This window comes from Rhodnius prolixus, unplaced genomic scaffold (genome assembly GCF_049639745.1).
Source record: "Rhodnius prolixus isolate KJV_2025 unplaced genomic scaffold, Rpr scaffold_4, whole genome shotgun sequence".
Lineage (NCBI taxonomy): Eukaryota > Metazoa > Arthropoda > Insecta > Hemiptera > Reduviidae > Rhodnius > Rhodnius prolixus.
The window spans coordinates 14586541-14614061 of record NW_027411614.1 but is presented as its reverse complement, the minus strand read 5'-3'; the positions used below and the strand labels follow the sequence as shown (position 1 = coordinate 14614061).

At 30.0% G+C, this 27521-nt stretch overlaps 2 protein-coding genes and 1 long non-coding RNA gene across 6 annotated transcripts; 2 read left to right on the top strand and 1 right to left on the bottom strand.

Moving 5' to 3' along the window:
- The first annotated feature begins 463 nt into the window (after positions 1-463).
- On the top strand, positions 464-10522 carry LOC141456490 (armadillo repeat-containing protein 8-like). Its single transcript, XM_074132532.1, has 14 exons — positions 464-581; positions 673-949; positions 1034-1107; positions 1185-1399; positions 3423-3616; positions 4548-4708; positions 4790-4952; positions 5621-5851; positions 6973-7152; positions 7241-7450; positions 7531-7725; positions 7836-7982; positions 8789-8955; positions 10043-10522. Exons 2-14 carry the CDS (start codon positions 923-925, stop codon positions 10080-10082), a joined length of 2004 nt encoding a protein of 667 aa, XP_073988633.1. The 5' UTR covers positions 464-581; positions 673-922; the 3' UTR covers positions 10083-10522.
- Positions 8530-12792, bottom strand: LOC141456501 (uncharacterized). 2 transcript variants are annotated; one of them, XR_012459797.1, is made up of 2 exons: positions 12601-12792; positions 8530-9087 (listed from the first exon to the last, which is right to left on the bottom strand). It is a non-coding gene; the product is annotated as an uncharacterized lncRNA (long non-coding RNA). The 2 variants fall into 2 exon arrangements; XR_012459798.1 differs by having other exon boundaries at positions 12617-12792.
- Positions 11802-27521, top strand: LOC141456492 (uncharacterized). 3 transcript variants are annotated; one of them, XM_074132539.1, is made up of 13 exons: positions 11802-12542; positions 13087-13222; positions 13432-13604; positions 13750-13882; positions 13965-14071; positions 16234-16466; positions 16596-16815; positions 17463-17725; positions 19485-19620; positions 20449-20535; positions 20628-20713; positions 22149-22306; positions 23775-27521. In XM_074132539.1, the coding sequence occupies exons 1-13, from the start codon at positions 12387-12389 to the stop codon at positions 23813-23815; spliced, it is 1929 nt and encodes a 642-aa protein (XP_073988640.1). In that variant the 5' UTR covers positions 11802-12386; the 3' UTR covers positions 23816-27521. The 3 variants fall into 3 exon arrangements, with proteins under 3 accessions (XP_073988640.1, XP_073988639.1, XP_073988641.1); XM_074132538.1 differs by having other exon boundaries at positions 19485-19638; XM_074132540.1 differs by lacking the exon at positions 11802-12542 and adding an exon at positions 12848-12988 and having other exon boundaries at positions 19485-19638.

Genomic DNA, 27521 nt, shown 5'->3' with positions numbered 1-27521 from the left:
TTTACTTGTAAGAGAAAGCAAAAATTAAAGACCCTTGAATTGTTTTAAATCTACATCTAGTAACATTAACCATTAACTACATACTACTTTGGTCGATGGCACGCACACTTCGTTTTAAGGATGAAAATTTTATAAATCGGCTGAATCTGAAACTTTAGTGCATTTTTTTTTTTATTTGAAACTAAATAACGGGTTTATTAGCGTACTGACAATCACAACGTGTCATCTTTGAACAGTAATAAAAAAAAATCATTAAAGCGATAAATCTATCACTTTTGATAACTCATTGTCATTGTTTTCATTCCTCAAAATAACAGATAAATTTATCAATCAGTCTTTGAATTCATTTAATTCATATAGTTACGAGTGGGCCTAAGTACCATAAAGTAACCCGTGATTAAAATTTAAATCATTTGCCCCTGAGCAATCAGTAACCTTCCCGTTTTTTGTAGGTAATAAGCATGCGTGACTTGGAAGTATGGATTTCATTTTTCCAAATTTTGACAGTTTTTTATTTAGTTTACAAGGTTATGTGAAACAATTACGTTTATTGGCAAGAGGCTTTATGTTGAATGAAGCATGTAATTCTTTGGATTTTGTACATAATTGAATTTATGTGTAATAGCCCAAGTAATTAATTACTGTGCTGAAGTGTTTGGGATTGTTTCGCAGGTGGGGAGGGGCGCTAATTGGTTAGAATTACTACATTTAGCCTCACTTTACATAAAAAACTTCTACTTTACCTTCAAGAAAATAAATTAAGCTTAACTATAAATGAATATAACTTTTTTAAAATATAATCCCACTGTATAGTTTACTATCTCTGACATTTAAAGAGATTATAGATATTTAATAAAACACCGGCCACCGGGGGATTGCGTCGTTTTAAATAAAAGGTTATAAAGTTATTAGAGTCACAAAAATGGTTTCAGCGGCTCAACCATTCATGGTAATTTACTGATTTTAACATTTAACGTGCAATGATAAATTGACTTAACGCTAGTTTTTTTAATTATCTGATTTACTTTGTTAGGAAGTGGAGAGTTGTAGATCTTACATAGATGAGCTTTACTCTACGGAACCTGAAAAATGTTTGGGTGCAATAATGTAAGTTTGAAAGTTTAAAATTATGGAAAATTATTTACTTATTCTTGTTTGTAAATTTTTTTATCTCGTAATTTCAGATCCCTCAAAAATTCTGTCATAGGAAGCAATCGTCAAAAGGGGAGCGTAATAGCTCAGGGTGTAGTTACCAGATTAATGCAATTATTACAAGATAAAACCTTACCAGTTGAAATTCGTACGGAATCTGCAGTTACACTTGGTTCTCTTGCGAAAGGTACAGAAAATCATGTCAAACAATTGATAGATCTCGGATTATCTCCATTAATCTTGAACTGTAAGTATTTTTTGTTTTTGTTTTTTTTCCACTTTTGTTTGTAAATATCAAAATAGTTATACTGAAAAATCAGTATCCAGAATTTGCTGATGTAAGATATTTGAAAAGTCTTTGTAATAATCCCTTGGTTACTTTTGATTTTAATTTAATGAGTAAGCAACTCTTTGTATCTGAATGATGTATGTTATTTAATTATTTAAAAATAATTCTTGCGAGACCCTATCGAAGCTATCGCGTCACATATTTGATTCAACAAAAAGGTATTAAAGATGCAGAAAATGTAAATATTATTTTCTGATATAACAGCTTCTGTTGTATACGAAATTTTTCTGATGAAACAGATTAAAATGTTAGTCCTATAAGTGTTTTAGTGATCTTACAAACTTGAGAAACATCGTCGGATTCATTTGAGATAAAATCGTCTAAACTAAATAAAAATCTTGTCATTGTTCCAAACCTTTCGCCTAAGAATTTTATTTTCTAATAGCAATATACTGAATGGCACTTTAGAGGCGATTTAATCATTTCTTTTCCCTCAAAACTGAGTAACATTAAAAAACCATGTAGGGTTACAAAACTTCCTCTTACGAGGAATAAAAGTAATCAGTTAATGTGGACAAAAACTTAAGTAGCTCATTACCGTAGCAGTTATTTGACGGATAAAATTAATACCTTATGGGGCAAAGTATCATTACTTTATAGATTCGGAGCTTCTTAAGATAGCGTAAAAAGTTGCCCTTCTCACATGGAATAATAATAATAACTTCTAAAGGAAGGAATAAGTTAAATAGTTAAGACCATTAGATTCTCAAGTAAGGATCGCTTTGGTTTAGACGTTCAGAGTGGTGATCTCTTTCATGATCACTATGACGATCTTGCGCTTTTTCTTTTATTGCTTCTGCTGAATATTTAAAGTTTATATAAATCTCGGTAATTTCAACTTATGAATTTTTATCTAAATCAAGCTGTGAGGAAAAAGCGCGTTCACTTGGAAAACTATATTTAAAACTACACTGATTAATATTTTAACATAAATTACAATTTATAGTTCTATCTATTTATCAGCAAATTATTGATTAAAATTGGGTTACTTCTTTCACTATTTCCTTTTGGGGACAAAAAAATTGGCTATATTCCATTGCGTGGTGTCTTTTCAGACTCGTCATTTTATTCTGTAGCAGAATCGAAAATATCGATGACATCCGACTTCTTCTTTTGTCTCTTCCTGAAACTCTTACCTTTTAGCACTTAGAATATTATGCTTGGCACAGCTACTTTTTCTTTACTTGTGATTAGGATAAGTTAGTATTTCTTAACGTATATTTTGCATCTTTCTATTAATTAGATATCAGTTAATCCTGATATTTAATATTCGAATTTTAAATCTGGCAACTTTTTTAAAAATTATTTACCCATTTGCAATGTATATACAAATGTTATGAAATAGTAACTGTGCGTGATTGTGTGAAGGATGCGTGACGAGAAGAAAGAATGAAACTACCTAGTGGGGTAGCACTCTTTACAGGATGTTGGTGAAATTAACCTTCATTCCGCGTGGTGGATTGTCAGGAATGTCAGTAAAGGCGAAAGATTGTTCCAAAGAATTAAAGGAAAGCGTTGAATCAGATGACAGTGAAGACGATTAGACATCTTAGAGAGAATAGAAATATTCAAGTACAAAACTCCCTCAACAATTATTATGATTACTCAATCAATTACACCTGCACCAATTCATCTAAGCCATTCCGTACTCAGTGCATTATTAAACATCTACAGCTAAACAAATCTCACCAATTTTTATTGTATCTCGGACCGTTTTCGGACTTCATCATTATTCGAATCTAGATAATTTACCAATTTATCATTTTAATGGTTAAAAGTCCGAAACTGGTCAGGGATACAACCAATAAAATGAACGATATTATCCAGCACTGCGGTCCTAGAATATTCGTTAACAAAAAAGTTGCAGGAACATCTCACAATAAATTAGAATTTATTTTTTTTTATTTTTCTAAAAATCCAGGTATTCTGACTAGCGGGAATCCAAAACTTACTGATGTATGTTTACGATGTGCATGTTCAATTTTTTCACATCCTAATGCACCATTTGATCTCATCTATCGTGATAAACAAACAGTGGGACATTTATTAGGACTAGCTATGCAATCTGTGTCTAATCAGATTTGTGTTACTACAATTCTTGGATCTTCATGCAAGGTAAGAAAGTTTAACTAGTTCAATCATTTTTTCATTTTGTTTAATTTGCTGCATTGAAATAAATATAAACACTTAAGTGTTTAATCTCATTAATTTATTAATCTGAACTATATCGAAGGCCCTAGCGGGTTTTTATAAAACGGTTGTGGTCAACCATCTTTCTTATCAATGAGTTACTAATATTCATTCTGGTTCCGCTATTAATGAGGTTCCTTTAAATATGAGAACAGTCTTGCATATGCCATCGAGAACTAATTTCATTGGAATTCAAAACCAAAAGACAATTACTGTTCTTACCAGAATTGTATTGCAGTTGATGAAAGAAACGCTGCTTCTTTTCCATTTTTTACATTAAAAAAAGTGCGTGCAAAAAAAAAAGCAATTGTTTTAACATTTAAATGTTTACTTCCCAGAGAGATTTATTTCTTGCTTCCTGTCACTTATTTTTGCCCATTTTCTTCCCTTAATTTTTGCATTTGACCTAACCATCACAAAAATCGCCTTCATAAAACTCCATCACAAAAACTAGTGAGTTATTACGGAGAAAACTTTCGTAATTTAAAACGAATTTCAGAACTAAAAGTTTTAAAAATTAGATTAGATTAAATTAGAGTTAAAGTAATAGCCGTTTCTCTCTCTGTACCTAAAAAAAAAGAGAGAGAGAATTTTAATTTGATATATTTAAATCCAATTTTTCTTTACGTGTCCACTAAATATACTTATATTATTTTGAGTTTTTATTTTATTTGAGATTTTTATCAGCAATTCCTCTTTAAATTCTGATGGGTGTACGTTTTTATTGTTTAGAATCATTAACAGAAAATACATTTAAGATATTTTTCTAAAATAGCCCATGTTTTTGTTATTTTCAACACTTCCTTGAGTATATTAGAAATTTTACCTAGGCTGAATTTTGTATTATGTTTTTTAGACTACTGAGAATCAAGCAATGCTGTGTGATCAAGGAGGTTTATATACATTAGCAGCACTTTTATGTTCTCAGCATTATACTGTACTTATGCCTACTTTAAATTGTATAGCTAACCTCGCTTATCAAAATCCAAATGTTTCTGCCATGATTGCTACCGCGAGGTAAGCATTTAATTGATTTTTTTTTTGTTTTAGTAATTTTCATTTCTATGAAATCATCTACTATTCGTAATGATTTTTTAGTTTTGGAGGAAAATCAGTGGCTGATCTGTTAGTTGGACTCATGGCACGTGATCGACCAAGTGATATGCAACTCTCATCAGCAAAATGCCTGACTTACCTTCATAGGGCTGGTGCAATCGCACCAGAAGACCCTAAGATACTATACAAAACTTTACCTTGCCTGGTAAATTTTTGGTTATATGTAAATTTATTTCTGCGGCTAATAGCCGGCGCACTTGTTTGCCCTTACTAGGCTGGCTGTACTATATGTGACATAAAAATAGATTGCAACCAAGAAAAGAACAAATAAGATGGCGCAGAAAATTGCAGATATAATAATAATTAGAAAAAAAGCTAAGCTTTCCTATTTCTAAATAGTTCCAATAATACGCTTTTTAATTCGTTTGAAACTTTATCTTTATTCCGTATCAAGGTTAAATGTTTGATTTCCTTGTTAATATGAGTACATTTTGACCCTCTTCGTCGGTATTGAGAGATTGAAATAAATTATGAAATACAGTCATATAAAAGCTATATATGTATTGTTCGTTTTTTTCTTTTAATTTGGAATCGTCAATGCTTTAAAAAAAAGATAATAGTAATAGTAACCGATTATTGATTACCAATGCTTCCACTCTTTCTGCAACTAGTCTTAAATTTTGCTCTATCATTCATTGCTATTAAATTATAGAATTCAACTGTGACTGAGTATAATATTTTACTTTCTGGGAAAACGAACTCTTACTTTTTTATATTTTTTTTTTGATAGATAATATTTTTGACAAAACTGATTTGATCCATTTTCTATATATTTAAAATTGTAAATTGTTTCATTAGCGTCAATTTTTCTAGGTAGTCTTATGTAAGAAGGACCGCCCTTGTGAGGAAAGGGTATTAGCCGCTGAAACAATAGCCTATTTAACCGAAGTAAATACAGAACTGCAACGATTAGCGTCAATTTCTAACCAGTTAATACCTACGTTGGCAAATATGTTACACTGCCAACCAGAGACAAACAACAATACTCCTGCAAGGAATAACGATCCATTAGTGGTGGCAAATATGAAACAAGCTGCTTTCAGAGTAAGTACATTAAACTTTTCGTTCAAAATTGAAGAACTTATATTTTATTTTGATTTTAAACTCGTCAGTGTCATGAGTTCTCCACCCAAGTTAAATTTCAAACACTCGTGTGTAATTTGTGCTTGAGTTCGATCATTAAATTTAATTAAGCTTGCCTTCAAAAAATAATTTTTACCACACTTGTAATTAGTTTAAAATTATTCCTAATATTAACGGTTAATATTCGTTGAATTTACCCACCAGTTACAAATTTATTCTTTTTTTATATTAAAAGCACAATTTATTGAATTACAATTTTAATTGTAATTTGGTCACTCCAATATTAATGCATTAATCCTCGCTTTCAAATTTGTTTAATATGAATTAAACTAAACATTGGCCAGAACAAAATCAAATATTCCAAATAAACGGAATATGCGATCGGTGAACGTGTACATGTAGTAATTAGATATCTGTCCCAATCGAAAAACTGTCTAGTAAGCTATAGGCAATTTAGTTAAGGTTTGCTTCTGATCATCCTTCCCAAAAACTGAGATTAGAAACTTCTTGTCAGTCAAGCATGTTGATTTGGACATTACGAAAAAAAACACCAACATTTAACCGAACACTTATTTCTGCTTTTTAAAAAATAATATAAATATATAATATATATATTAAAATCAATGTCATAGATTTAATTGAATATTTAAGTTTTTAATAATTAATTATTTGCATTCAAGTTTGTAATTAAAGGATGTAATTAATAGCGTTGCGGGTGCTTTAACAATTACTAAGCGTCTAGCAGAACAGCACAAATGACTATTTTGTCATATACATGACTATACTTGTCATTAAAAATTCTTTTATAACGTTTTTTTAGACTAGATATAATAATGATGTCGAACTAAAATTCTTCTTTTTGTTGGTCTCAATTTAATAATGCTTATTACATCCTCATTATGCTACACCCTAACCCACCCACCCCTCCTGAAAAGGCTTTTTTATGCTACAAAATTTTGAATTCTATTATAACGAATATTAAATTTAATTAAATCTATTAATCTATATCACTTGCTTATTCCAAAACAAAAATATCTTTTATTGTGGAAATTTTCTTATGTAAAACAAGACCCAATTTTTAGGCTTTTGCTTCATTGGGTGCTAATGATGAAGATATTAGAAAGAAAATTATAGAAACCGAAAGACTGATGGAAGAAGTTGTGTGTGGTCTTGAAGATACCAATGAAAAAGTCAGACTAGCAGCTGTTAGATGTCTACATTCACTATCTCGTTCTGTCCAACAGTTGAGAACTACATTTTTAGTATGTATGAATTAAAAAATAATAATATTTAATTAGTAGTTTTACCAGTATTTTATCTTTGTTTCTTTAACCCAACAATTTGTTACAGGACCATTCTGTTTGGAAACCATTGATGGCATTATTACAAGGTGCTTCCGATGATATTCTGAGCGTAGCTTCGTCAACATTATGCAACTTACTTTTAGAATTCTCCCCAGCCAAAGAGCCCATAATGGAATCTGGTATAGTTGACTTACTGTGCAGTTTGACCCATAGAGCAGATCCTGCTTTAAGGCTAAATGGAATTTGGGCCTTAATGGTACATTATTAATTGAATAAGGCAAATACTAGTTAAAATTTAATACTCTTCAAAAAAAAATCCTTAAATTACACTTACAGAATATGGCATTCCAAGCTGAACAAAAGATAAAATCTCAAATATTAAATACCTTAGGAACAGAACAAATTTTCAGACTGTTATCAGATTCTGAAGTAAATGTTTTAATGAAAACACTTGGTTTATTAAGGAATTTACTGTCTACAAAACCGCACATTGATCATATAATGGCTTTACATGGTCTACAAATAATGCAGGTATTACAAATAATGTTGTTAACTTATTAACAAGAAATAATGTTTCTTTTTTCCTTTTTTTCAAAAATATAATTAAATATTTTATTTATTACATTACATGACTTTTACAGGCGGTGACCTTAATCTTGGATGGAAATCATTCAGTGGATGTGAAAGAACAAGCTCTTTGTATCCTCGCTAACATAGGAGATGGAGATACTGCTAAAGAATTTATTATGTCTAATGATGATATTTTGAAAAAGTTACAAGAATATATGGTAAGAGATTATTTAAAATAAAGTAGATTGTAGCAGTTTTAAACTATAAATGAATTTATGTGTTCATTTCAATGAATATGTTTGTCAAAATGTTATTATTAGAACAAATTGTAGTAAATTAATATAAAATAATCACAAAATCATTCAGGTGAGCCCAATTTTTACCTACCAAATTAGATATCGTGGCAGGGGGCGAAATCACATAATTTATTATTATGGATATTTTTCTATTTTTCCAATAAAAAGTTAATAGTTACAAGCTCCATTTATAAGTCCACTATGTTAAACCATCAATTGAAATTGTTCATATTACATTTTTTCGTTTGATACTGGAAGAAATTTAACTTTTTTAAAAAATAAGGTTCTATTATTTAAAAATAAATTATTATTAAATAAATATTTTAGAATTAAATACTAAAAAAATTATCCATTTACGGGTAATAAAGAAATAACTGGGTAGTCAGCATTTCTTGAAATCCTATAAACTTCTTTTTAATTCCTGACTCGACAAAAATATCAAAGAATTAAATACATTGAATAATATTCATTTTTAATATTGTCTTCAATTGGTCTTAACTTTCCTAGAAATTTCTTTTTTAAAAAATTGAGACTTTCGGATTTTGGGAAATCATTCGATTTTGTGGGCAAAAGTTATAATTATAATTATCATCTCAACAGTTCATTCACATAATAATGTTTATAAGTGTGCACAAAAATTCAAATATCATGTAGTAACAAAAGGAGAGTATTCATGAGAATTTAAGTAAAATTTTCGCTATAGATTAAATATCATAATTTTTTTTCAGTCCCATAATAATGTAAAACTGCAGATTGCTGCCATATTTTGTATATCAAACCTAGTTTGGAAAGAAGAAAGTGGTTCAGCGGAAAGGCAAGCCAAACTTAAAGAGATGGGTGTCTACAGGATACTACAGCAGCTTATAATGACTTCAGACACTATTCTTTTTGATAAGTATGAAAAAGTCAATGTTTTCTAATTATATATTTGCTCATAGGTATTCTGATTACCAAACAAAGCAACAGTTATTTATGGATTCGCTTTTTGGTGTTGCACTGAAGATACCTGGACATCACAGCGTTTGTTCTTTCACATAGAAACAAGAAACAAATTAAGTTGCAATAAGCTATGGTAAAGAAGAGAAGAAAATTAAATTTTGTATACCTAATGAAATATGAAGGATAAAACATTTCGAAAGTAAAGCCACAGAGATTTGTCGTGACCTGTGCTAAAAGATAAATTGTAATATTGTTTCTTATGGTTTTGCAGATCGTATGAAAAATCACGCCCTGTGCTCAAATAATTTCTTAAAGCTTTATGTTTACTTAAACTGGAACGTGTTTAATCAAATATAGCAAAAACCTTGAAAGAAAACTACCTGTACATTCCGTACATCCTATTCGGACATTTTTTTTATTGGAATAGCACTTTGGCTGTAGTCATTTATTGATTAATTGATTGTTTCAACTTTCCTTATACATTCTTAATGTGATTTAGAATTAGAATCATGCCTAGAGACTTAACGTTTTTTTTAATTGGAAAGAATTCCAATTAGACACTAGACACGGAATATCCGATCGCCTTTTGCGAGTGAATGGCGGCAGACAAACTTATTCACCGATATCTCCAAACCGTGATCACAACACCATCACTTTTTAAAATCATCACTTAACGTTTTTGAAAGATAATCCCAATAAGAGAAAAATCCGCCCATATTCGTTCGGTTTAGGGATTTTGGTCACGAAGTAAAGTCGGTCCGCGCTGGTAGGACTAAATAGTTGCTCTACATCAACTGATATAATCGTTTAAATTATTGTTTTTTTAGGTCTAATTAAAATTTAAAACACCAATTTTTTACTCTTATTGCATTTTTTCTGAAAAGAGAATTCTACAAATGTTGATTTTACAACATAATTTATATGGTACTGTAAATCGGCAATGTAGGTTTTAGAAAAATGTTAGATCATAGATTATGACCACTTATATGCTTATATTATTTGTTTGAAAGTGTTAATTCATTTTTCTTTTCTTTTTTTTTCAGGGTGAAAATAGTAATGACACAGTTTTCATCAGATGCATGACATTTATCTTGCATGTTCTCACCTTATCTGGGAGCATTCTAATTTCAGTCATCAATACCTGTTAGCACTTTCTGTGTAAAACATCCTTGGATGGGTCTTTCCAATTTTTTCTTGTTTAAAATAATTTATAAATTATTGGTTTGGAATAATATATTTATATATATATAAAAAAAAACACATTTTTTAAAAATGTTTTTATTTATATTAGTGTGTTCCTAACTATTACGTTCTGTAAAGAATTCGCCCCGCAATATAGTAGTGCTACGTAATATATTGAATATATAAATACAAAATTTATATATGTTGTAATCTTACCGTTGTAATCATATCCACGAGTTTAACAATTGTACGTATTTAATGTGCCAGTAGGGTAAATATGTTTTTAATGTACAGATTTATGTATTTAAAAAAACCTTAAATATAATTTATTTATGATCCCATTTATTAAACTATTTCTCTACGCTCCCATGAAGATAATTGAATAATGAATAATGAAAGGTAGAATGAATAAGTACGGTGTAATTAAATGTAAATAATATTAATTATTAGATTATTGCTCCCCTTTTGCTTTGTTAAATCATTTCTAGAAGGCGAAGTGTTCTTAATGGAGGATTAAATAATGCAAGAAGTCGTCGAAGAAGAGGAAGTTTAAGAAATCGAACTCTAGTAAAGATCTATGAAGTTTATAAACTTGAGATTCCCTCTGGAAAATCTAAAAAGGTTAAAAACTATTCGATGAAGTGGCATTTCCGGTACCAAAGGGAATCTATCTTAGAACTTCCTGCGATTTTGGTTGTGACGGTGATAGATAATATCTTTGATTTTATTCGTCGTTGCACAGATTTTTCTTGCATCCCTGAACGGTTTAGCACTTTCATCCATTAGAGGTTGATTCGTCAGTTTAGTTTATTTATTAACTAACCACTTTTTCAGTGTTCGGAGACCCTAGATGGATATAAGCATGATATGGAAAATTCTTTTTCAACAATTTATTTAAAACCCTTAAAAATACACAAAAGATAGATACCCTTGCCATTACAGAAAAATGGCTCAAGAGGGAATCTACATACCCTCTTTTAGAGTATCCTTAATCCTGCAAAAAATTCTTCAAATAAGTTTTAGATTTTTATGGTTAAGGTTCTTGAACGTAAAGTTTAAATGAAATCGTAGGGCCAGTGTTCAAGGAAACCTTAAAATTTTGAAAAATCTTTACAGTAAAGTGGCCCTTTCAGTCAGATTTTCTTCACATTTAAAAATTTAGTTTCAAATCTGATAATTTTATACAGCTAGTAAGAACACACAATAGTAATGTCTCTTACCACCCCCTTTTTCCATAAGTGCTCTTAATCGCATTTTTTGAGAAAATTTTATTAATAAAAATTATTATTACTTTTATGATTTTAGTACTCCATAGTTTATGAATTTATTCAGCAATGAACTACTTTCGGATGACTTATTTCGATCAAAATATTATAGCGTAATCTGTTAGCAGTTAAGCGAAATATTAAATGTTAACTTCCTGGATTTTTCATTTTTGAGTTGAAGTTAGATATAGACACACGAACTGATACATTTTGTAAAAACTACTTTTTCTCAAACTCAAAATGAAAAATCTGCTCAATAATAATACTTTTTCTTACAACAGTAGAGTAAGAAAATGTAGTAAGTGAAATCGTTCCTTAGCCAATGATAAAAGTCATTAGTTCCGCCAAAAGTTGGAACCAAAACACACTACTGTTCCTTAGACCTACTAGCAGCTAACCTTCCTTTACAATTTCATGAGTGCAGTGCTTCCATTTGTTAATTATTGGATTGTTTAATTTCTGTGTTGGATATCGTTTTAAATCACTGCAATTTAGTTTCTACCAACATTTCTGTTTGCTAAGTCAGCTATAGAGTAATTGCATTAGCATTTTGTGTTATGTCCAGTTACAGATTTTCTTTGTCATTTCTTCTGTAAATGTTATTTAAAAAGATCCAGTATTAGTATTATGAAGAATTGCTGTGCTAATCTTTGATATCAAGTTCTTGTAATTAATGGGCTGTCAAGGACAAGGTGGGACTTAACCTGTCACTAATTGGTTAGATTTGTGAGTCACCATACATAAAAGTTACTGTTTATTATCTTTTTTAAAATATATTTTGTAAAATTAGGTCATGCTTTAAGAGAATTTTATTTGAATTTTATTATAACTTTGGAAACGTAAATGAGATATATAAAAAACTTAAAAAGTTCATGTGATAAAAGTAGGAAATAGTGCTTTAGGGTGATAAGAGATAGACAAATGGATTAAAAGATATATCATGGATATTGGACAATGCAAAACTCCGGAAGATGAAGTTCCTCCTCAAGCTTTGGCGTTTACAGTTACTTTTGGATCAGCTAAAACAACTAATAAGTTTATAAAAAGGCATAGCAGAAATTTTTCTTTACCTGTGGTCAAGGTTTACGAAAATCAAGTGAGTATTTTTTATGTTTACTATCACTGATTGAGTTTAAAAGTGTATTGATATTTACCTTAGAATTCACTTACTTGATACTGTTCCTTTAGTAGTTTATTAGAACGATAACTTTCCGTCTCTTCAAGAATACGTGTAAGACTTAAGTCTTAAAATAGAGCAAGAAAAAATGTTAAATAACAGAAGACAGTGGTAGTTATGTTTTAATTCTGATCTAAATATTAATACTTGAATAAATAGTAAATTTTGATATAAATAGATTGGTTCACTTAGATGCCAATTTGAATTAGTCCTCATTCTATTTTAAAACAAGCCAACATCATTGTATTACACAACATGAACTCGTTTTTATGTAAATAGGGAACGGTTTGTAGTCAGATGTCTGCTTTTTATAGTGTTTTTGTAGACATTAAACGCTCATTAACATGCGACGTAGATTTATAGTTGTGAGTTATTGTAATGGATTATGATTGGTTATTCTAATTATTTGTTTTTAATTGTATTTGAGATCAGATATGTTTTTAGTTATGAAGTTATCTTTTAGGTCATTCCAGAAACTACTATAAATGGGAAAACAAAAAAGGCTGGAAATCATTCAGAAGGATATTTTTCAAGTGATGCAGAAGATGATCAAGGCAATGCCAGACATGGTAATATAAAAACAAAAGTTTCTACCGAAGGTTAGTTCATTTTGGATGATAAATAAAAATTATTGAGTATCGGATCAAAGTGCACTAATACTAGACAGTGCTGATAAGCAGTGTGTACACTGTTTGCGTTTAGTTAAGAGGCATTGAAGAGATAAAAAAACATTATCTCAGAGTTTTGTCCATCAAATGTGAAATTCAGTGTTATCGATTACAAATGACTGATTTACCCAATTTTAAAGGTGAAGTATTAGAAGAAAACAAAGAAATGGTTAATGCTCCAAAAGAAGATGCTGAAGAAGAAGAAGGCTCGGATGTGGGAAGTGAGACTGGTACATACACGATTGATAAAGAAACGCCCGAAGTAGTTACCGCCAGACTTAGTATAGATGCAAATTTTGGAATAGACCCAAGTGTAAGTAATTCAATGAAGGTAACATTTTGCAATTCCGTATTTATTATTGAGTGTTTGCAACATTATTAAATTGGTATAAAAGTATATTTGCAGAATATCAAAATTCAAAGTAAGATAATAATGTTATTAGGTTTTGCGTTAACAGGTGAACAACTCTCGTGATCCATCTACCTGGATTAATGAATGGGCAACGGCTACTGCAAATCAAAGGGTTTTAGTTAAGCCAAACACACCAAATTTGTCAAGTATTCAAAAATCTACTGTTAAAACTACGAAGAGTAAGTTTTCAAAATTATAGGAAAATAATGTTCTTTTTAAACTATTATTTTTTTTTATCTTAAATCAAATGATAATTTCCAGTGGTTAGTAAGATACCTTCTCCAATGACAACTAGAGCCAGATTAGGTTCAAGAGGGAAAAAAGTTTCAAATTTAACAGAAGAAAAGCCCATTAGTCTCCAAAATAATGTAAGTTACTTCAATTGTGTTAAATATACAAGAAACAATATGTACTTGGTAACATCGTAATGTTTCTCAGACGGGTACACATATTGTCACATCCTTGAAAATTCCCAAAAACTATATTCCTAAAAACAATAGATATTAATATACTTTATTATTAAAAAAATAGTGAAATTTTAAAGGAAATGATTAAAAAATTTTATATAAAATCGCAAAAAAATAAAAACTCATTCTTTACATTAAATGGTCGCCGGTTAACGAGACTTAGCATCAGTTTTATATATTTGACTTTGATTTGAACAGTTTAAGTTAATTGATTTACACTAAAGCAGTTTAGCTTCTCAAGAAGATTTGGAGGTATTTATCTTATTCCATTAACAGAGCATCCAGTGATTTTTTTAGTATTTTATGTACTCTGTTCTCACACTCTCTTACACACACATTAACATATGAAGTGCCAAAAAATGTTTCCCCAAAAATATGGTTAAAATGAAAATTCAAATCCGAAAAATTGACACGCTCGCCTCTATTTGAGGAGAAATTGAAAGTAATAATTCTAGATCTTTACAAATTTAAAGATATTTAATATTTACTTAGAAGTAATTTTTTTTTAGATAATTCCAGTCCATCATTTTTAATGTTAGATTTAATTCAAATACACTTGAAGGTAACATTGAGAAGTATAACCAATAATTATTTTATGTATTCGTTTACTGATTGCCCTTGGTTACGAGAGAGTAACGAAGGCAGAATCTTTTTTCTATTGATCTTTTGAACTAATAGTTTTAGCAATAACCGGTTCACATAGGACATTTGTTTTTACAACTTTTATCATCTAGCTTTAAGCCACAAAAATAGTGCTTTAAATAAGAGTTACGTTTTTAATAAGATATAATTGAATTATTTTTTTCATTTTCTAGTTCCTTCTTTTTGAAGTAAGTTCAATTAATATTTTTCAGCGAAGTTTAAGCATCTATTTTAGAAAAACTGCACTAATGCTATTAATTAAAATGCATTTTGTTAATTGTGATCTATTAAACAAAAAAAAAAAAAATTGTAAGGAGTTACAAAATTTATATCTTAAGTTTTCTCTGAATTTTTCGACTTTTTTTTTAGAGTATATATATTTTTATTTGAAACAAATTATCAGAGGAAGTTTCCGGTCGTTCAAATGAAACATATCAGTTTTTTCGGAATTATGTACGTTGGCTGTAATTAGTGAAGTTGAATGTAATTGATTACCCTTTTTTACATTCTTCAAACTTGTTTGAGGCAAGCCGAAGTGCAAGTGAAATAGGATAACGAAGTTACGAGAATAAACTCACAGCTATTGTCCAATTCAATGCATATTGAATGTTCCATACCTGAACAATATGTATCTCAAGCGGTAATGGCCTCAAGATCTTATTCCAACAAATGAAGGGAGTGCTATCATTGAGTAGTTTCACCATTTTATTTGTGTTTTGAGGGTGTGGATATATTTCAAACATCCTTGTGGTCAGATTCCTCGATTCATTTAAGCATCAAGACAATATCTCGTTGTGCGACTTATCGTTTTGTAAACAAACAAAAAAACTTTTTTTCTAATTTGAAAGTCATATCAAGTAACAATTTGCCACAGTATGAAAAAAATTACTATTGTTGTTCACTAAAATTGACCCATTTCAAATAAACTTAAATAATGATTCTAGAAAACTGGCAAAGCAAATTAGTTTTACAAAATGTAATTTTAGTAACAAGAATAACGTCATATCGCCAAATGTGCCAGTTTTAATAAAATAAAAAATAATAGAAATCTTTTGATATTACTGGAAAAAGTCACAACTCAATCTGCATTATTTTTCTTGAATCAAATAACAACAATTAGTGGTGAAAAGATGCCACACAACTTTACGGTACATACGGTAAAACCCGTATTGACATATCCCGTTCTTTATATAATCAATTGAGATACATTTTTAAGACCCTTCTGCTGATTTAAGAATACACTTTTCCTATCCAATAATGCATTAAAATTAAAATTACATAGTTACGAGTTGTCATTTTTTGCCTGCCCGCTATTTATATAAGTACGAGTATATGTATTCTTCTCACATGCGTAGAGATTATTTTCTAAAAACATTTTGTGATTTTATTGTATATGTATAAGTTATTTTTTCCCCCAACAGATGCAAACTCCACTTGAAAATAGTTATGAAACTGAAAGTTATTTAAAAACAACAGAAAAAGCAATGACAGCAATAGCTGCTAGAATGAACCTATCATTAGATTCCGGGGGAGAATCTGATGCCGAATCCAAGTCTAGTAAAGTAGCTCTACAACGATCCGATAGTAGTGCTAGTGAATCAGGACCTAAACCTGGGGCTCAACCTCCAACAACTAGATACAATAGAGCATTTAGGTAATATTTTTTCTTTAGTAATTTTTAGATTTGTGATTTAACATTTCATTTTTAGTTCATTATGTACATTAATTTAATGAACATCTCATTTTTGTTGTTTTTTAATTACAAAATGTTTGTGTTCCAAAGTTTACGTAGAGGTAGACTCGAAGATTCACCAACTACAAAAAAATCAGCACCTCCTCCTGCAGTGCAAAGTAGTGCAGTACAAAGGCCGGAAACTGCGTCTTCTCACGTCAGATCAACTTCCACTGTTAGAACAAAACCGACAACCCCAGTCAGTCCAATGCCTGTATTGACAAGAACCGATAATGCAAGACTTAGTCTTCGTGCAAAAATATCTCCACAGGTATTTTAGTTGCTATTTTAGATTTATAGTGTTCCTTTCAGAAATCCTAAAAAACCATCCTTCATTCTTACCCAAGAACAAGGTACAACCAAATCTAAAATATTTAAATAAAAATTACACTAAATTAACATACTTCTTTGAAAATACAATTAACTTGTTATTAGATTTCTTGTAAGTTCTGTCAACATTCTGTCTTTCGGTTTTGGTCAAGTGAGGTTATGAAACATATTGTCATTAATCGAAAAATGTGGTTTTAGAAAGGTAAAGCGTTTTTCACATGCGTTACCACACTATTGATTAGAGAGGCCACAAATTTCTAGAAGTTAGGTGCCATGATGCTAACGACTCATTTTAGAAAGACCTATGTTAGAAATACGAAATTTCTATCTGAATAATACTAGAGGCCGACTTTGATTTTTAATGTCGAGACTATTTTTCAAAATAAACTGAAACTTGGTACTTGAATTTGATAGTCTTTACTTCTTGGTCCAATTGATAGTTCTATGGCCTTTATAGAATTGAATCCTTATTCAATTTCTCCTTGAATTCGATGTTAAAGAAAAAATGAAGAAAACGATCCCCGAAAAATTTAAGAAAACATTCACTTCAAAAAAAAAAATTTTAACTCAGCATTTTGTTTATTGCAGTCGCCACTTTTATCGGGTCCAAGACCAGATTTAATTGTAAAGAAGAAACAAACACCAGTTGGAAACCAATCAAGTAGTGGTGGTGGAGGTCGAAGTAATTCAACATTGTCTTCTAAAGAAGTGGAATTTCAGAATTGGAAGCGAAGAAAGAACTACGATCCAATGAAAGCAGCGGCGGAAGGAAAACGCAAAGAAGCTGCTAAAAAATCTCCCGTTAATGTAATGACACAGTCAACAACAACCGCATCTACTACACCTAAAAGGTTCATATTGATCTAAAACTTTTATTATAACAATAAAAAAAAAACTTATCTTAGTGTGACCTTGGTAACTAGATTGTTTTAATAATTTCATGATAATATCTTCTCAAAATATCTCTGGCAATAACTATTTTTTTTCTCAGTCAGTGCTCTCTATCCGAGACAACTAAATCAGTTGTCTAGTTAGAAGCAAACTTTCGGCTTCCGCGATCGTAGTTATACTAGTAAAAGAGCTTTTGCCTTGTATTCTATCTTCTAATTATCTGGTTTCATACTTAACTAGCTTAACAAGGCTTTTGTCAACGCAAACAAAAAAACAAAAATACGATATATAATAAAAATAATAATAATAATAATAATTAGGGAAGGGATTAGCTATGCGGTTAGCATACTGGACTCCCACGCGGAGGTCCCGGGTTCGAATCCAGCAGCTGACCCTTAGATTTTCTCTTCCTAGGAGCTTCTTACAGCTCACTGTCCGGTGATGGACAGTGTTGTCTGTAACAAGAGAACACTGTCCGGAGGCCGGCTGTGCACTGGAAAAAGCTCCGGGCGCTAATAACCTCAGCTGTTGATGCGCAAAAAAAAAAAATAAATAAATAAAAATAAAAAAAATAATAATTTTCAGTAGCCGTAGGCTTCTGTTCACCGAACTGATCTCCAGGATTTGTCTACTCACTACATAGGATAGTTATTTCATATTTAAGTTTGCTAAAGCTGTTTTTATAATTATAAAGAGGTATTGAATTTTATAGGTTAAGCTTGCTTATCATTCCTTTGTTGTTATTTTGATTATTTTTTTATTATTTTTTGCCCACTGTTTGAGGAGTGCCAGATTAACCCGATATCTGATCTTCCGTTCTGTCTTCATTGATTCTTACTTTTGTGACGATTTTTTTTTTTTAACTCATGTAAGCAAGCATTTGTCATTTGTTGCATTGTACCGCAATCTTTTACCACCCTCAGTACCCTAAATTCTATCTTTCATTGTGTCTGGAATACCAAAAAAAAAAAAAAAGTTTTATTACATAACATGCATTTTCAACAATTGAAACATTTATTGCGATTCTTTTTTGTGGTTTTGGAATCCTACAAAGCAAGGATGTTGCAACCTTGCTTCGGTATTCCCTACATTTATTTATTTAAAGAGGACTACTGTTCTAAAACCAAAATATATCTTATTACATTATGCACTACACTCATAAGACCGCTCGCCTATAGAACCCCAGGTGATGAAACCACTAACCCAGGTTTTCTAGGAAGTTCTTAGCAATCAGGGATCATCGCGCGTGTTATATCACGCCCTTCCCTCCTAGTTATTCTGAAATACATTTCTCTTAATTAAAAGAAACAAATAATGCAATTAAAATCCAGTTTTTTCTCTAAGAAGCTGAGGAAGTGCGTAGAGCCGGCCGTTGAGAATAACTCCTTGGTGCCTCATATCCTCCTTCCCAATAGAACATATTCTCCTCCCTTTCACGGAGCCAACTCAAAAAGTGATAAGAAATGAAAGTCAAGTCAGTTTCTACACCCCCCTTTTGAAATGAAAATATTTTTTCTGTGCAATAAATCATTTGAAAAACTCTTGGAAGACCGTTCATGAAGAAGCAGCACACCGGTCGTGGGACGCTGATCTCTTGGGCCGTTGGAACACAATCATTAATGGATACAAATTTTAATTTTTTTAATATTTAATACAAATTATTATACTTTCTAAAGTTCTAATAAACCAAATGAAATTAATGAATTTTTTTTTTAATAGCCCAGTTACTGCCGTTTTAAGATCTGCTTCATTCCATGGTACGAGACAATTAGCAGCTCCATCATCATCAGAAGACGATGAGGAGGAAACATTATCTGCAGAAGATGAAGATTGGCCAGTTTTGCAAGCTCCCAAGGTACTTAGGGCAGTTAAGGTATAAAATAATGGTCATGATCCTTTTTATTTAATTTCCTTTGCTTAATTCTAGGTTTAATTAATGTGCACTTTTCACTTCCTTATTAATATTTTCCTATATAATTTACTGCTTGATGTATGAGTTTAAATATTAACTTCATTTATATATTTTGTTGTAAAAACCTTACTCTTTTAACGTTTTTAACATGCTACTGTGCTTTCCCAGTTACTAATAGTAAAATTAACTTTTCCTATCGTGTAGAAAAGTGATCTTTATAATTGATATCGGTATACAAATATTACCATTTATTATTATCACTTCCATACGGTAATTTTTTCATGAAGATATTAATTCAAAAATCGGGTTTTATTTATCAATAAATTATGGATAAGGTACCATAATATCTAAGAAACTTAAACTTATACTGTTTGCGTTAATTAATAATATTAATTTTTAGAGATTTTGTGCTATTAGTTTGGAATGAGGCTGTAGAGTCACTGATGATGATGATGATGTTGCTTTAGTTCTAAAATAGTTTTTTGATTTAGTGAGTCTAATTTGACTCTTTTTTTTAACGATTTGTTATTTCGTTTATTTGCCAGTATTAGCTAGCAATCATTGTTTACTTAATTTCAGATTAGGTTTGTATTGCAAATATTATACATTTATTTTTATTTTTTGTTGACTTAGGAAAAATGTTTTGTGAAACTAGTGCGATATTGTAAAATTTATGTTTTATTCCAACTCGTAAGGAAAGAATCATTTTCACATAGTAGTCATAAAAATAAATATTATTTGTACTATAATTATTAAACATGGTGATTTCAGACATCCCTTGAGAATAGTCCTAGAAGTAGTCGAGTTTCCTTGTACAGTAACAATTCCAATTCACCAAGAGCTAGGCACAAACTTGAAGTAATATATTAATAAATTAATAAACTGACATATTATCTCTTATTGAGTGACTTTTATTAATTTAAGTTTTTTTTTTTATACATCAATTTTAGGGTGTAGATAACTTAGTAGTGTCGGCAGTATCAGGTCTTTCCAGTAAGTTAAAAGTGAGCGCAAGTACTCTGTTAAAAAAATTAAGGTAAATAATTTATCCTTAATATTGATTAATTTGTTTATTTTTATACTTTCACTTATAGTTTTTTTTTTATATTTCATTTATATTTATTTTTATAACTGAATCAGAAAGTTCAAAAATTTTAAAACTATTTAATAATTATTAAAACTGTCCGGTAGAATTTTACTAGTACTTATAGGACTCTAGTTAGGTATGAATAATCATTCTTAATCATTTAATAAATATTAGTATTATCTTTCAAATAATACATTGGGAGCACTTTTATTAAAATGAAAACGCAGATTACGCGATGGTATGAACTTCTCCCAGAACTCCTTAAACCCCGTTTTTCTTGGAAAAGTTTCAAACTAAAAATAAACGGCTTTTATTTACTAAATTTAAAATATGTACTTGCTGTTATTATTTTCGAGTATAATGTGCAAAAAACTAAAAAGGAAATTTCTCGCTTCCAGTCAAAACATTTTTTCTGCCAAACTCGGAAATCAGAAATAGATTAGTTTCTGTTGGTTTAGTTTTCTAGGCATTACGACCCAAGGATATCTATTGTAGCATCCCCACACGAACAGAATATTGTAATCCGTACTTAGGGAAAGAATATGTACTTAAAATGGCGATTTACTATAAAGAAAGAATTTGAAAACACCCAAAATTTTATCTTCTATATCTCATCACTGGAACATTGCAATTTATAGCAGTCATAGAGCTAACATTTCACTACAATTGGGTTAAGAATTCATTGAAATCTGAACAATACGAAAAGAGATATAAACGTTTGAAATTTTAAAGAATTTGAAAACACACAAAATTTAACCTTCTATATCTCATTAACTATTATCACTAGAACATTGCAATTTATACCAGTTATAGAGCTAACTTTTCTCTACAATTCGATAAAGAATTCATTGAAATCAGAACAATACATACATGGGGCTAACTCTTCTTCTGTTCAACGTATAGCGTCAAGACCAAAAGCACATCTACATAAGATACCGAATCGAATGGCACTTCATTCATGATAGTCGGTTCGCGCGTTTAGGCGCTACGTTATATACAAAAAGGTTACAGGAAAAAGAACAAGAACAATTTTGATAAATGCCCTTTTTTTTGCTCATTTTCAGCAACTTTTTTTTCGAAATCTATTAGATATGGGTTTTTGCAAAAAAATAACAGTTATAAAGGAGAGTTTGCCCTATATTATAAATAAAATTTTGGAATATTATCTTTTTTAAATCAAGAGATCAAAGCAAAGTTGTTAAAGTTTGGTGATTTTCAACGTTACACTTTTTCGTGCACTTTTTGACGTTCAACCCTAATGCAACTGCCCTGCCGGGCAGTTTTAATATACATTTTGCAGGCTAAGAATTACCGTTCAAAAGATTAGTAATAAATAAGACATATTTGTGATGCATGATTAATTAAGAGTAAGAAACTATTTTAGGTACCTATACGATGAGGAAAGTGAAAAGTATAAGGAATTGAATTATGAAATAGAACAATTAGAACAGCCGGAATCAAGTGGGTCACCACAGAAATCTTCATCTAGAGAATTAGCTATTGCCCTCAAGAATCTTAAAAGACTTGATACCACACTTAAGGGTAAATTTATTTGTTTGTAAATCATTTGATAAGTATAAATTTGTACCTATTTTATCTTTATTTGTTAATTTTTGTTTGAGGGTGATTTCTCCAGCTAATCTATAATTGTGGCTTCTTTACTTAAAGGTCGACATATTTGATGTCAACTTTTATTGTGTATAATAACATCTTATAATTATTTTTTGTTACCAATGGGCCATGATAGACAAAGCTATTCACGCACATGAAGGTATAGCGACCCACTATTACTTGGTCAGATGGGTCTCCCTGAGAATAAGTGACCACATAATTGGTCTTAGATTCATTCACGTCCAGTCCCATTCGCGCAGCTGCAGCCTACAGTCTGGAGAAGGCTTCACTCATGGCATCAAAACACCTCTCGATGATATCAATATCATCAGCGTAACCAAATATCTGCACTGTCCGGTGAATAATACTTCCAAAACGGTCTTGTAGAATTCTTTTTCTTGATCAAAAGGAGGTCCAAAACAGGATGGATTCGTTTTAAGTGAATAAAGTCCTGACATGATTGCTCCTTTTCAAGAACCAGCTCGAAAATAGGTTCTAACCGTGGTGTCTAAAGTGCTTTAAAAAAAAACAGCTAGACTTTTACAACCTATCGTATTAATAACTCATATTAAAAACTAAATGTCGTGTGAGTTTTCTCATCAGATTAAGTTGATTTAAATCCTTAGTTCATTTTTTTTCTAAGGAAATTATTTCATAATAGCAAAAATTGGTTAATTCAAATGAAGGATAATTAATAAGAAAGGAATTTATTACAAAATACCTTAGTGATTGTGGAATTTGATAATCGTTTTTATATTTTAAATGGATGGTTAGAAATGAAAATAAATTGAAGAACTGGAAATTAATTTGAATGTAGAGTATATGGTGGTAATGTATTGATGGTGTGCCAGAGGTTAGGTTAGGTTAGGTCGCAACGCTGACGTTTGTAAGGTAAATTTATTACCGTTGTTATTCTTAAATGTTACCTACCTTTGTGTCGCAACCTCAGTTTCGTGGCAGTTAACAGTTGCAAAGTTACATTTTGAGAACCTAACTCACAGTACGTGTCCATTGGCTCAAAAAACACAGGAGGAAAACCATTCATTGTATTTTTCACGACGCTGCCAATTCAAAATCAAATTCTTTTAATCGAAACTAATGTTTATCTTTCTCCTAATTTTTAGCATGAAATTGCATAAACCTTTAAGGTTAAGATGAATTAGTGGAAAATAATTTACAGGGAGAAAATTAATATTAAACCTAATTTGAACATATCAACTTAATGTTTTACCCATTAAAGAAATACATTAATACATTTGAGTATTTATCCCATTATATAGATAATACACTTTTTATGCGATGAGAGATGTATTAGATGAAATTGTTTTAACGTAAATATTAAACAAGATTTTATTTAATTAATTTTTTTCTCTTCACGTTATTGGTATATTTGTTTCAGTTCTGAACGATGTCCTTTTTGAGAATGTCGACTATGAATAAATTACCATCCTTAAGCAGTCCTGCCTAATAAGAACCTATATATCAGCTTCAGTTTTTGTACATGATCCTTATTGGTGCTGTTTTTAGCGGCCAACTCTTTTAAATTGCTAAGAGTTCAATTTTATAGTCAGATAATTATATAAATAATAGAGGTAAATTACTTATTAGCAATTACTCATAACTAATACATTTATAATTGTGAAAATAATAAAGCTTGAATCATAAGCTTTTTTAATTGGTTTGTGATGTCATTTGCCAAATAGAGTACTAATTTTATACATTTAATTATTAAAATAAATTTTTAAGGAGCGTTTCTTTTTTTAAAAAAAGTAATAATAAAGATAATTAAAATGTAAATTTCAGAAAAGATAAAAGATTTGTGAAGAGCATAATGACCTTAAAGAATAGGGTTAAATTCTCAGGGTAGTAATTAAAGGAGTTGGTGTGCATTAGTGTTTTTTTGTACATAAAAACAGATACAAGAAATGAAACTTTTGTAAATATTTTTTTTTGGAATTTATTAATTTATATAAAGCTTTTTGTTATTTATATTTATAAGAAATTGGGTTGAACCTTTATTTCATTACTTCCTCTTTCTGCTGAGAGGAAGTGCTTTTCAATTTGGAAATTTCACCATGAAGGATTAGTCATAGGAAATATGTTTTTGTTTTAATCATTTGTGCAATTATAATGCAATAATAATAATAATAATATTAAAACATGTTTTAAATTTTTAATGAAGTATAAAACAGTTAATTTGAATGTTCTGTTAATTTTTTTTTTTTAGTTGAAAGAAAGTTTAAGATCTGCAAAAAAATTTTGAATTAAATTCTGGCTGACGATTGGCCTATTTCCACAATTGATCCAAAATTAATTTAATTTAATAATTAATTTAATAGCTCATATTGTAAGAAAATGATTTAATTTTTTTAATACGAGTATATCATTCAGCCTGACTGTCTATCTTTTTAAACATATCGTAACTATTTTAGGGAATAATTAAATACATAAATCAAAAGGTATATAATGATTAATGATTTTTGAAATGTGGTATGTTTTTTTAAAAATTGATGGGGTGATTTGGAAGAGTTACATTAAATAAGATGTTAGCTTTGTATTAGTTTTCGTTTTCTGAAATTTTATTGGAAATTTATTTCCTTGGATATTAAGTAACGCATTTTTTCAGTACTTCTCGGTAGCGAACATATATGTTACGCAACACTTTCCATAATATAATTTGCTGATCCTCTAATGTTAGAATACATATTTGAACTAAACTTTCCCAAACTTTTCAGCTGCTGGACTTCCTTTACGCATAGTAATTTGGTGCGCTTTCTTTAGTTAATTGTCTGACTAATTTATTAAAAAACTCAAATTTAAAAACTGATTTAAAAAAAACAGCCAAATGACAGTTTACTGTCTACTTGGTGTCTTGTTAGAGAATCATTACTTTTTTTAAGGGCAGGACTTCGTCCAGCTGGTGTTTAAACGATGTTATCTCCTCTGGTTTAAAAATGACGAGAGATTCAAAATCGCAACTTAACGATTGCTTTGCATTCGCGCAGAGATGTGACAGTTTCCTACTTTTTTTACACTGGGGTTTTAAACTACCTGAACCTACCTGACGTGCTAACTGGCCAGACTCTAAACTAACCAATCAGGTTTGTTACGAGTTTTTAGTCTCCTCGAATCTAGATTTACACAGTTTTGCCTCTTTTTTTTGGCCTCTTAAATCTCTAGACTAAATTTAGACCCTAGATTTTTTCCTAATATTTGTTGTGCGTTCCCCAAAGTCATTGCTTAAGAAAAGTTCACACAGTGCCCTTAATTGTTTTTAGGACAGATTTTTGACAGTGAATGGAGTCGGTAAACGTTAAATGCATGTTAATAAAAACTTAAATGATGTAGATTCCATCATTATTAGACAGTATTTTAGACAATTATTCTTTTTGGTAGCAGATCGATTAAGTTATTGTCAAACGGACAAGGAAGTCATGAAATCCATAATTTAAAAATTCCTTTCATTGGTAAGATTCTTATAAGGTAAACGTTATACGTAACAGGAAGATGGTCATGGTTGGAAGTTGACCTTTGCGGATGGCAACTGGCTCTGCCTTCTCACCATGGTTTCATGGTAATTGATAACATTAACAATGTTAGATAAATCGTATTCAACTAGTTATGCATCCACCATTAGTTCTAAATGTCTGCCGCAGAAATATGTCCTCGAAAACTTTTCCGCTCTAAGAAAAAAAAATTGTCTAATGGTGGTATTCATAAATTCGTGTTCCAGAGGTTTTATTGGGGTCTTACAGGCCTTTGTTTTTTAATTATAGGGAAAACGATTCCGAACATTCCTCTTCTCATTTTTTATTCAGCAATTTTTTGCTTCTTTATTAAAACGAATCCGTTTGATGGTAACGACTTGGTTAGTAGTTTTAGTAGTTTAGACTATTGCTGTTAACAAGACAATTATTCTACCCCTAAGCATTAATTAAAGTTGAATCTCTAAAGAGTTCCTAGGAATGGTTGGGAAAGTTCTGAGTTCTAAATCATAGAAGTGACACTCTAGCCACATGGCAGTTGTAATTTTGAGATTTATCGTGCAGAAGGCCATTTATAAAACCTGTTCTCACCCTAAAGCTGATTCTCTAAATTTTCACTGTATTAGGTTTTTTATTATTTTTATATTTCGAAAGTTGACTTTACATTTAATTATAAGTAATTTTAACTTGATAATTTTTCATAAAATAACAAACTTTTTAACTTAATATGAATGTTGAGTGAAAAAGAAATGTTAACTAGAGCTTATGTATGTATATGTATTGCTTGTCACTGATGTACTCTGGTACAATTTGAACAAACTTATTTACTTTTAAGATTTTATTTTTCCTGTGACTTCTCCTAATATTAATTATAAATAAGAACGCTAAACAGTAATAAAAAAAAAAGTACAAGAAACAATAATAGAACTTTCAAAGCTAAGTTAATATTCAAATAATTTAGATTATTTTATCGGTTTCTTTGTTTTTCGCTTTTTAATAAACGTCATTGATCTGTCCATTTTACGAGATCTGTGTTACTATATTATTTTTACTTTTCTTTCACGCAAAATGTAATCTAAAATAGTTTAAGCTGGAAAAATATAATAAATGTCCAAGGATTGTATTATACGATTAATTTATAATTAATGAAATAAATGTTAATAAACGAAATGTAACTCGTTAGCATTATTCGTTGTAAAAACGTGAGAATAATATAAGAAATATGTGATATTTAATATTCCGCATACCATGTTATAGTAACTGAATAAATAATACATGAAAAGAAAATATTCTTGAGTATATTTGTTAAGTTCAAATCACTGTCTGACTATCTATTATGTTTAATAATTAATAATAATAATAAAAAGTATTGCATAATATTAAGTATTGGTGCTTCCTTTGGAATTAATCATAATAGATTAACTGAAACTTTTAAAACTCCATAATGTATAACATTTATTTGGTTGTGTAATTATAAAATATTAATTTTTTTTTTCTAGCAATTTGTCGATAATTAGAAATACTAGATGTACGCCCCGTTTTATGTTATTTATTGCATCATATATGTATTACGAAATAGTTTTTGAAATATTTTACAAATCAATTCATTATTTAAAGAAAGAACAAGAAGAAAAAAAAATTATAAAATATTGTTATTTCGA

Excerpts from the sequence above, each read along its gene's own strand:
- LOC141456490 (XM_074132532.1), top strand. The coding sequence starts at position 923 with ATGGTTTCAGCGGCTCAACCATTCATG. Across the intron at positions 4,953-5,620 it reads ACAAAACTTTACCTTGCCTG|GTAGTCTTATGTAAGAAGGA; the intron begins GTAAATTTTTGG and ends CAATTTTTCTAG. Across the intron at positions 5,852-6,972 it reads TGAAACAAGCTGCTTTCAGA|GCTTTTGCTTCATTGGGTGC; the intron begins GTAAGTACATTA and ends CCCAATTTTTAG.
- LOC141456492 (XM_074132538.1), top strand. The coding sequence starts at position 12,387 with ATGGATATTGGACAATGCAAAACTCCGGAAGATGAAGTTCCTCCTCAA. Across the intron at positions 13,223-13,431 it reads AACAAAAGTTTCTACCGAAG|GTGAAGTATTAGAAGAAAAC; the intron begins GTTAGTTCATTT and ends CCAATTTTAAAG. Across the intron at positions 17,726-19,484 it reads GCATCTACTACACCTAAAAG|CCCAGTTACTGCCGTTTTAA; the intron begins GTTCATATTGAT and ends TTTTTTTAATAG.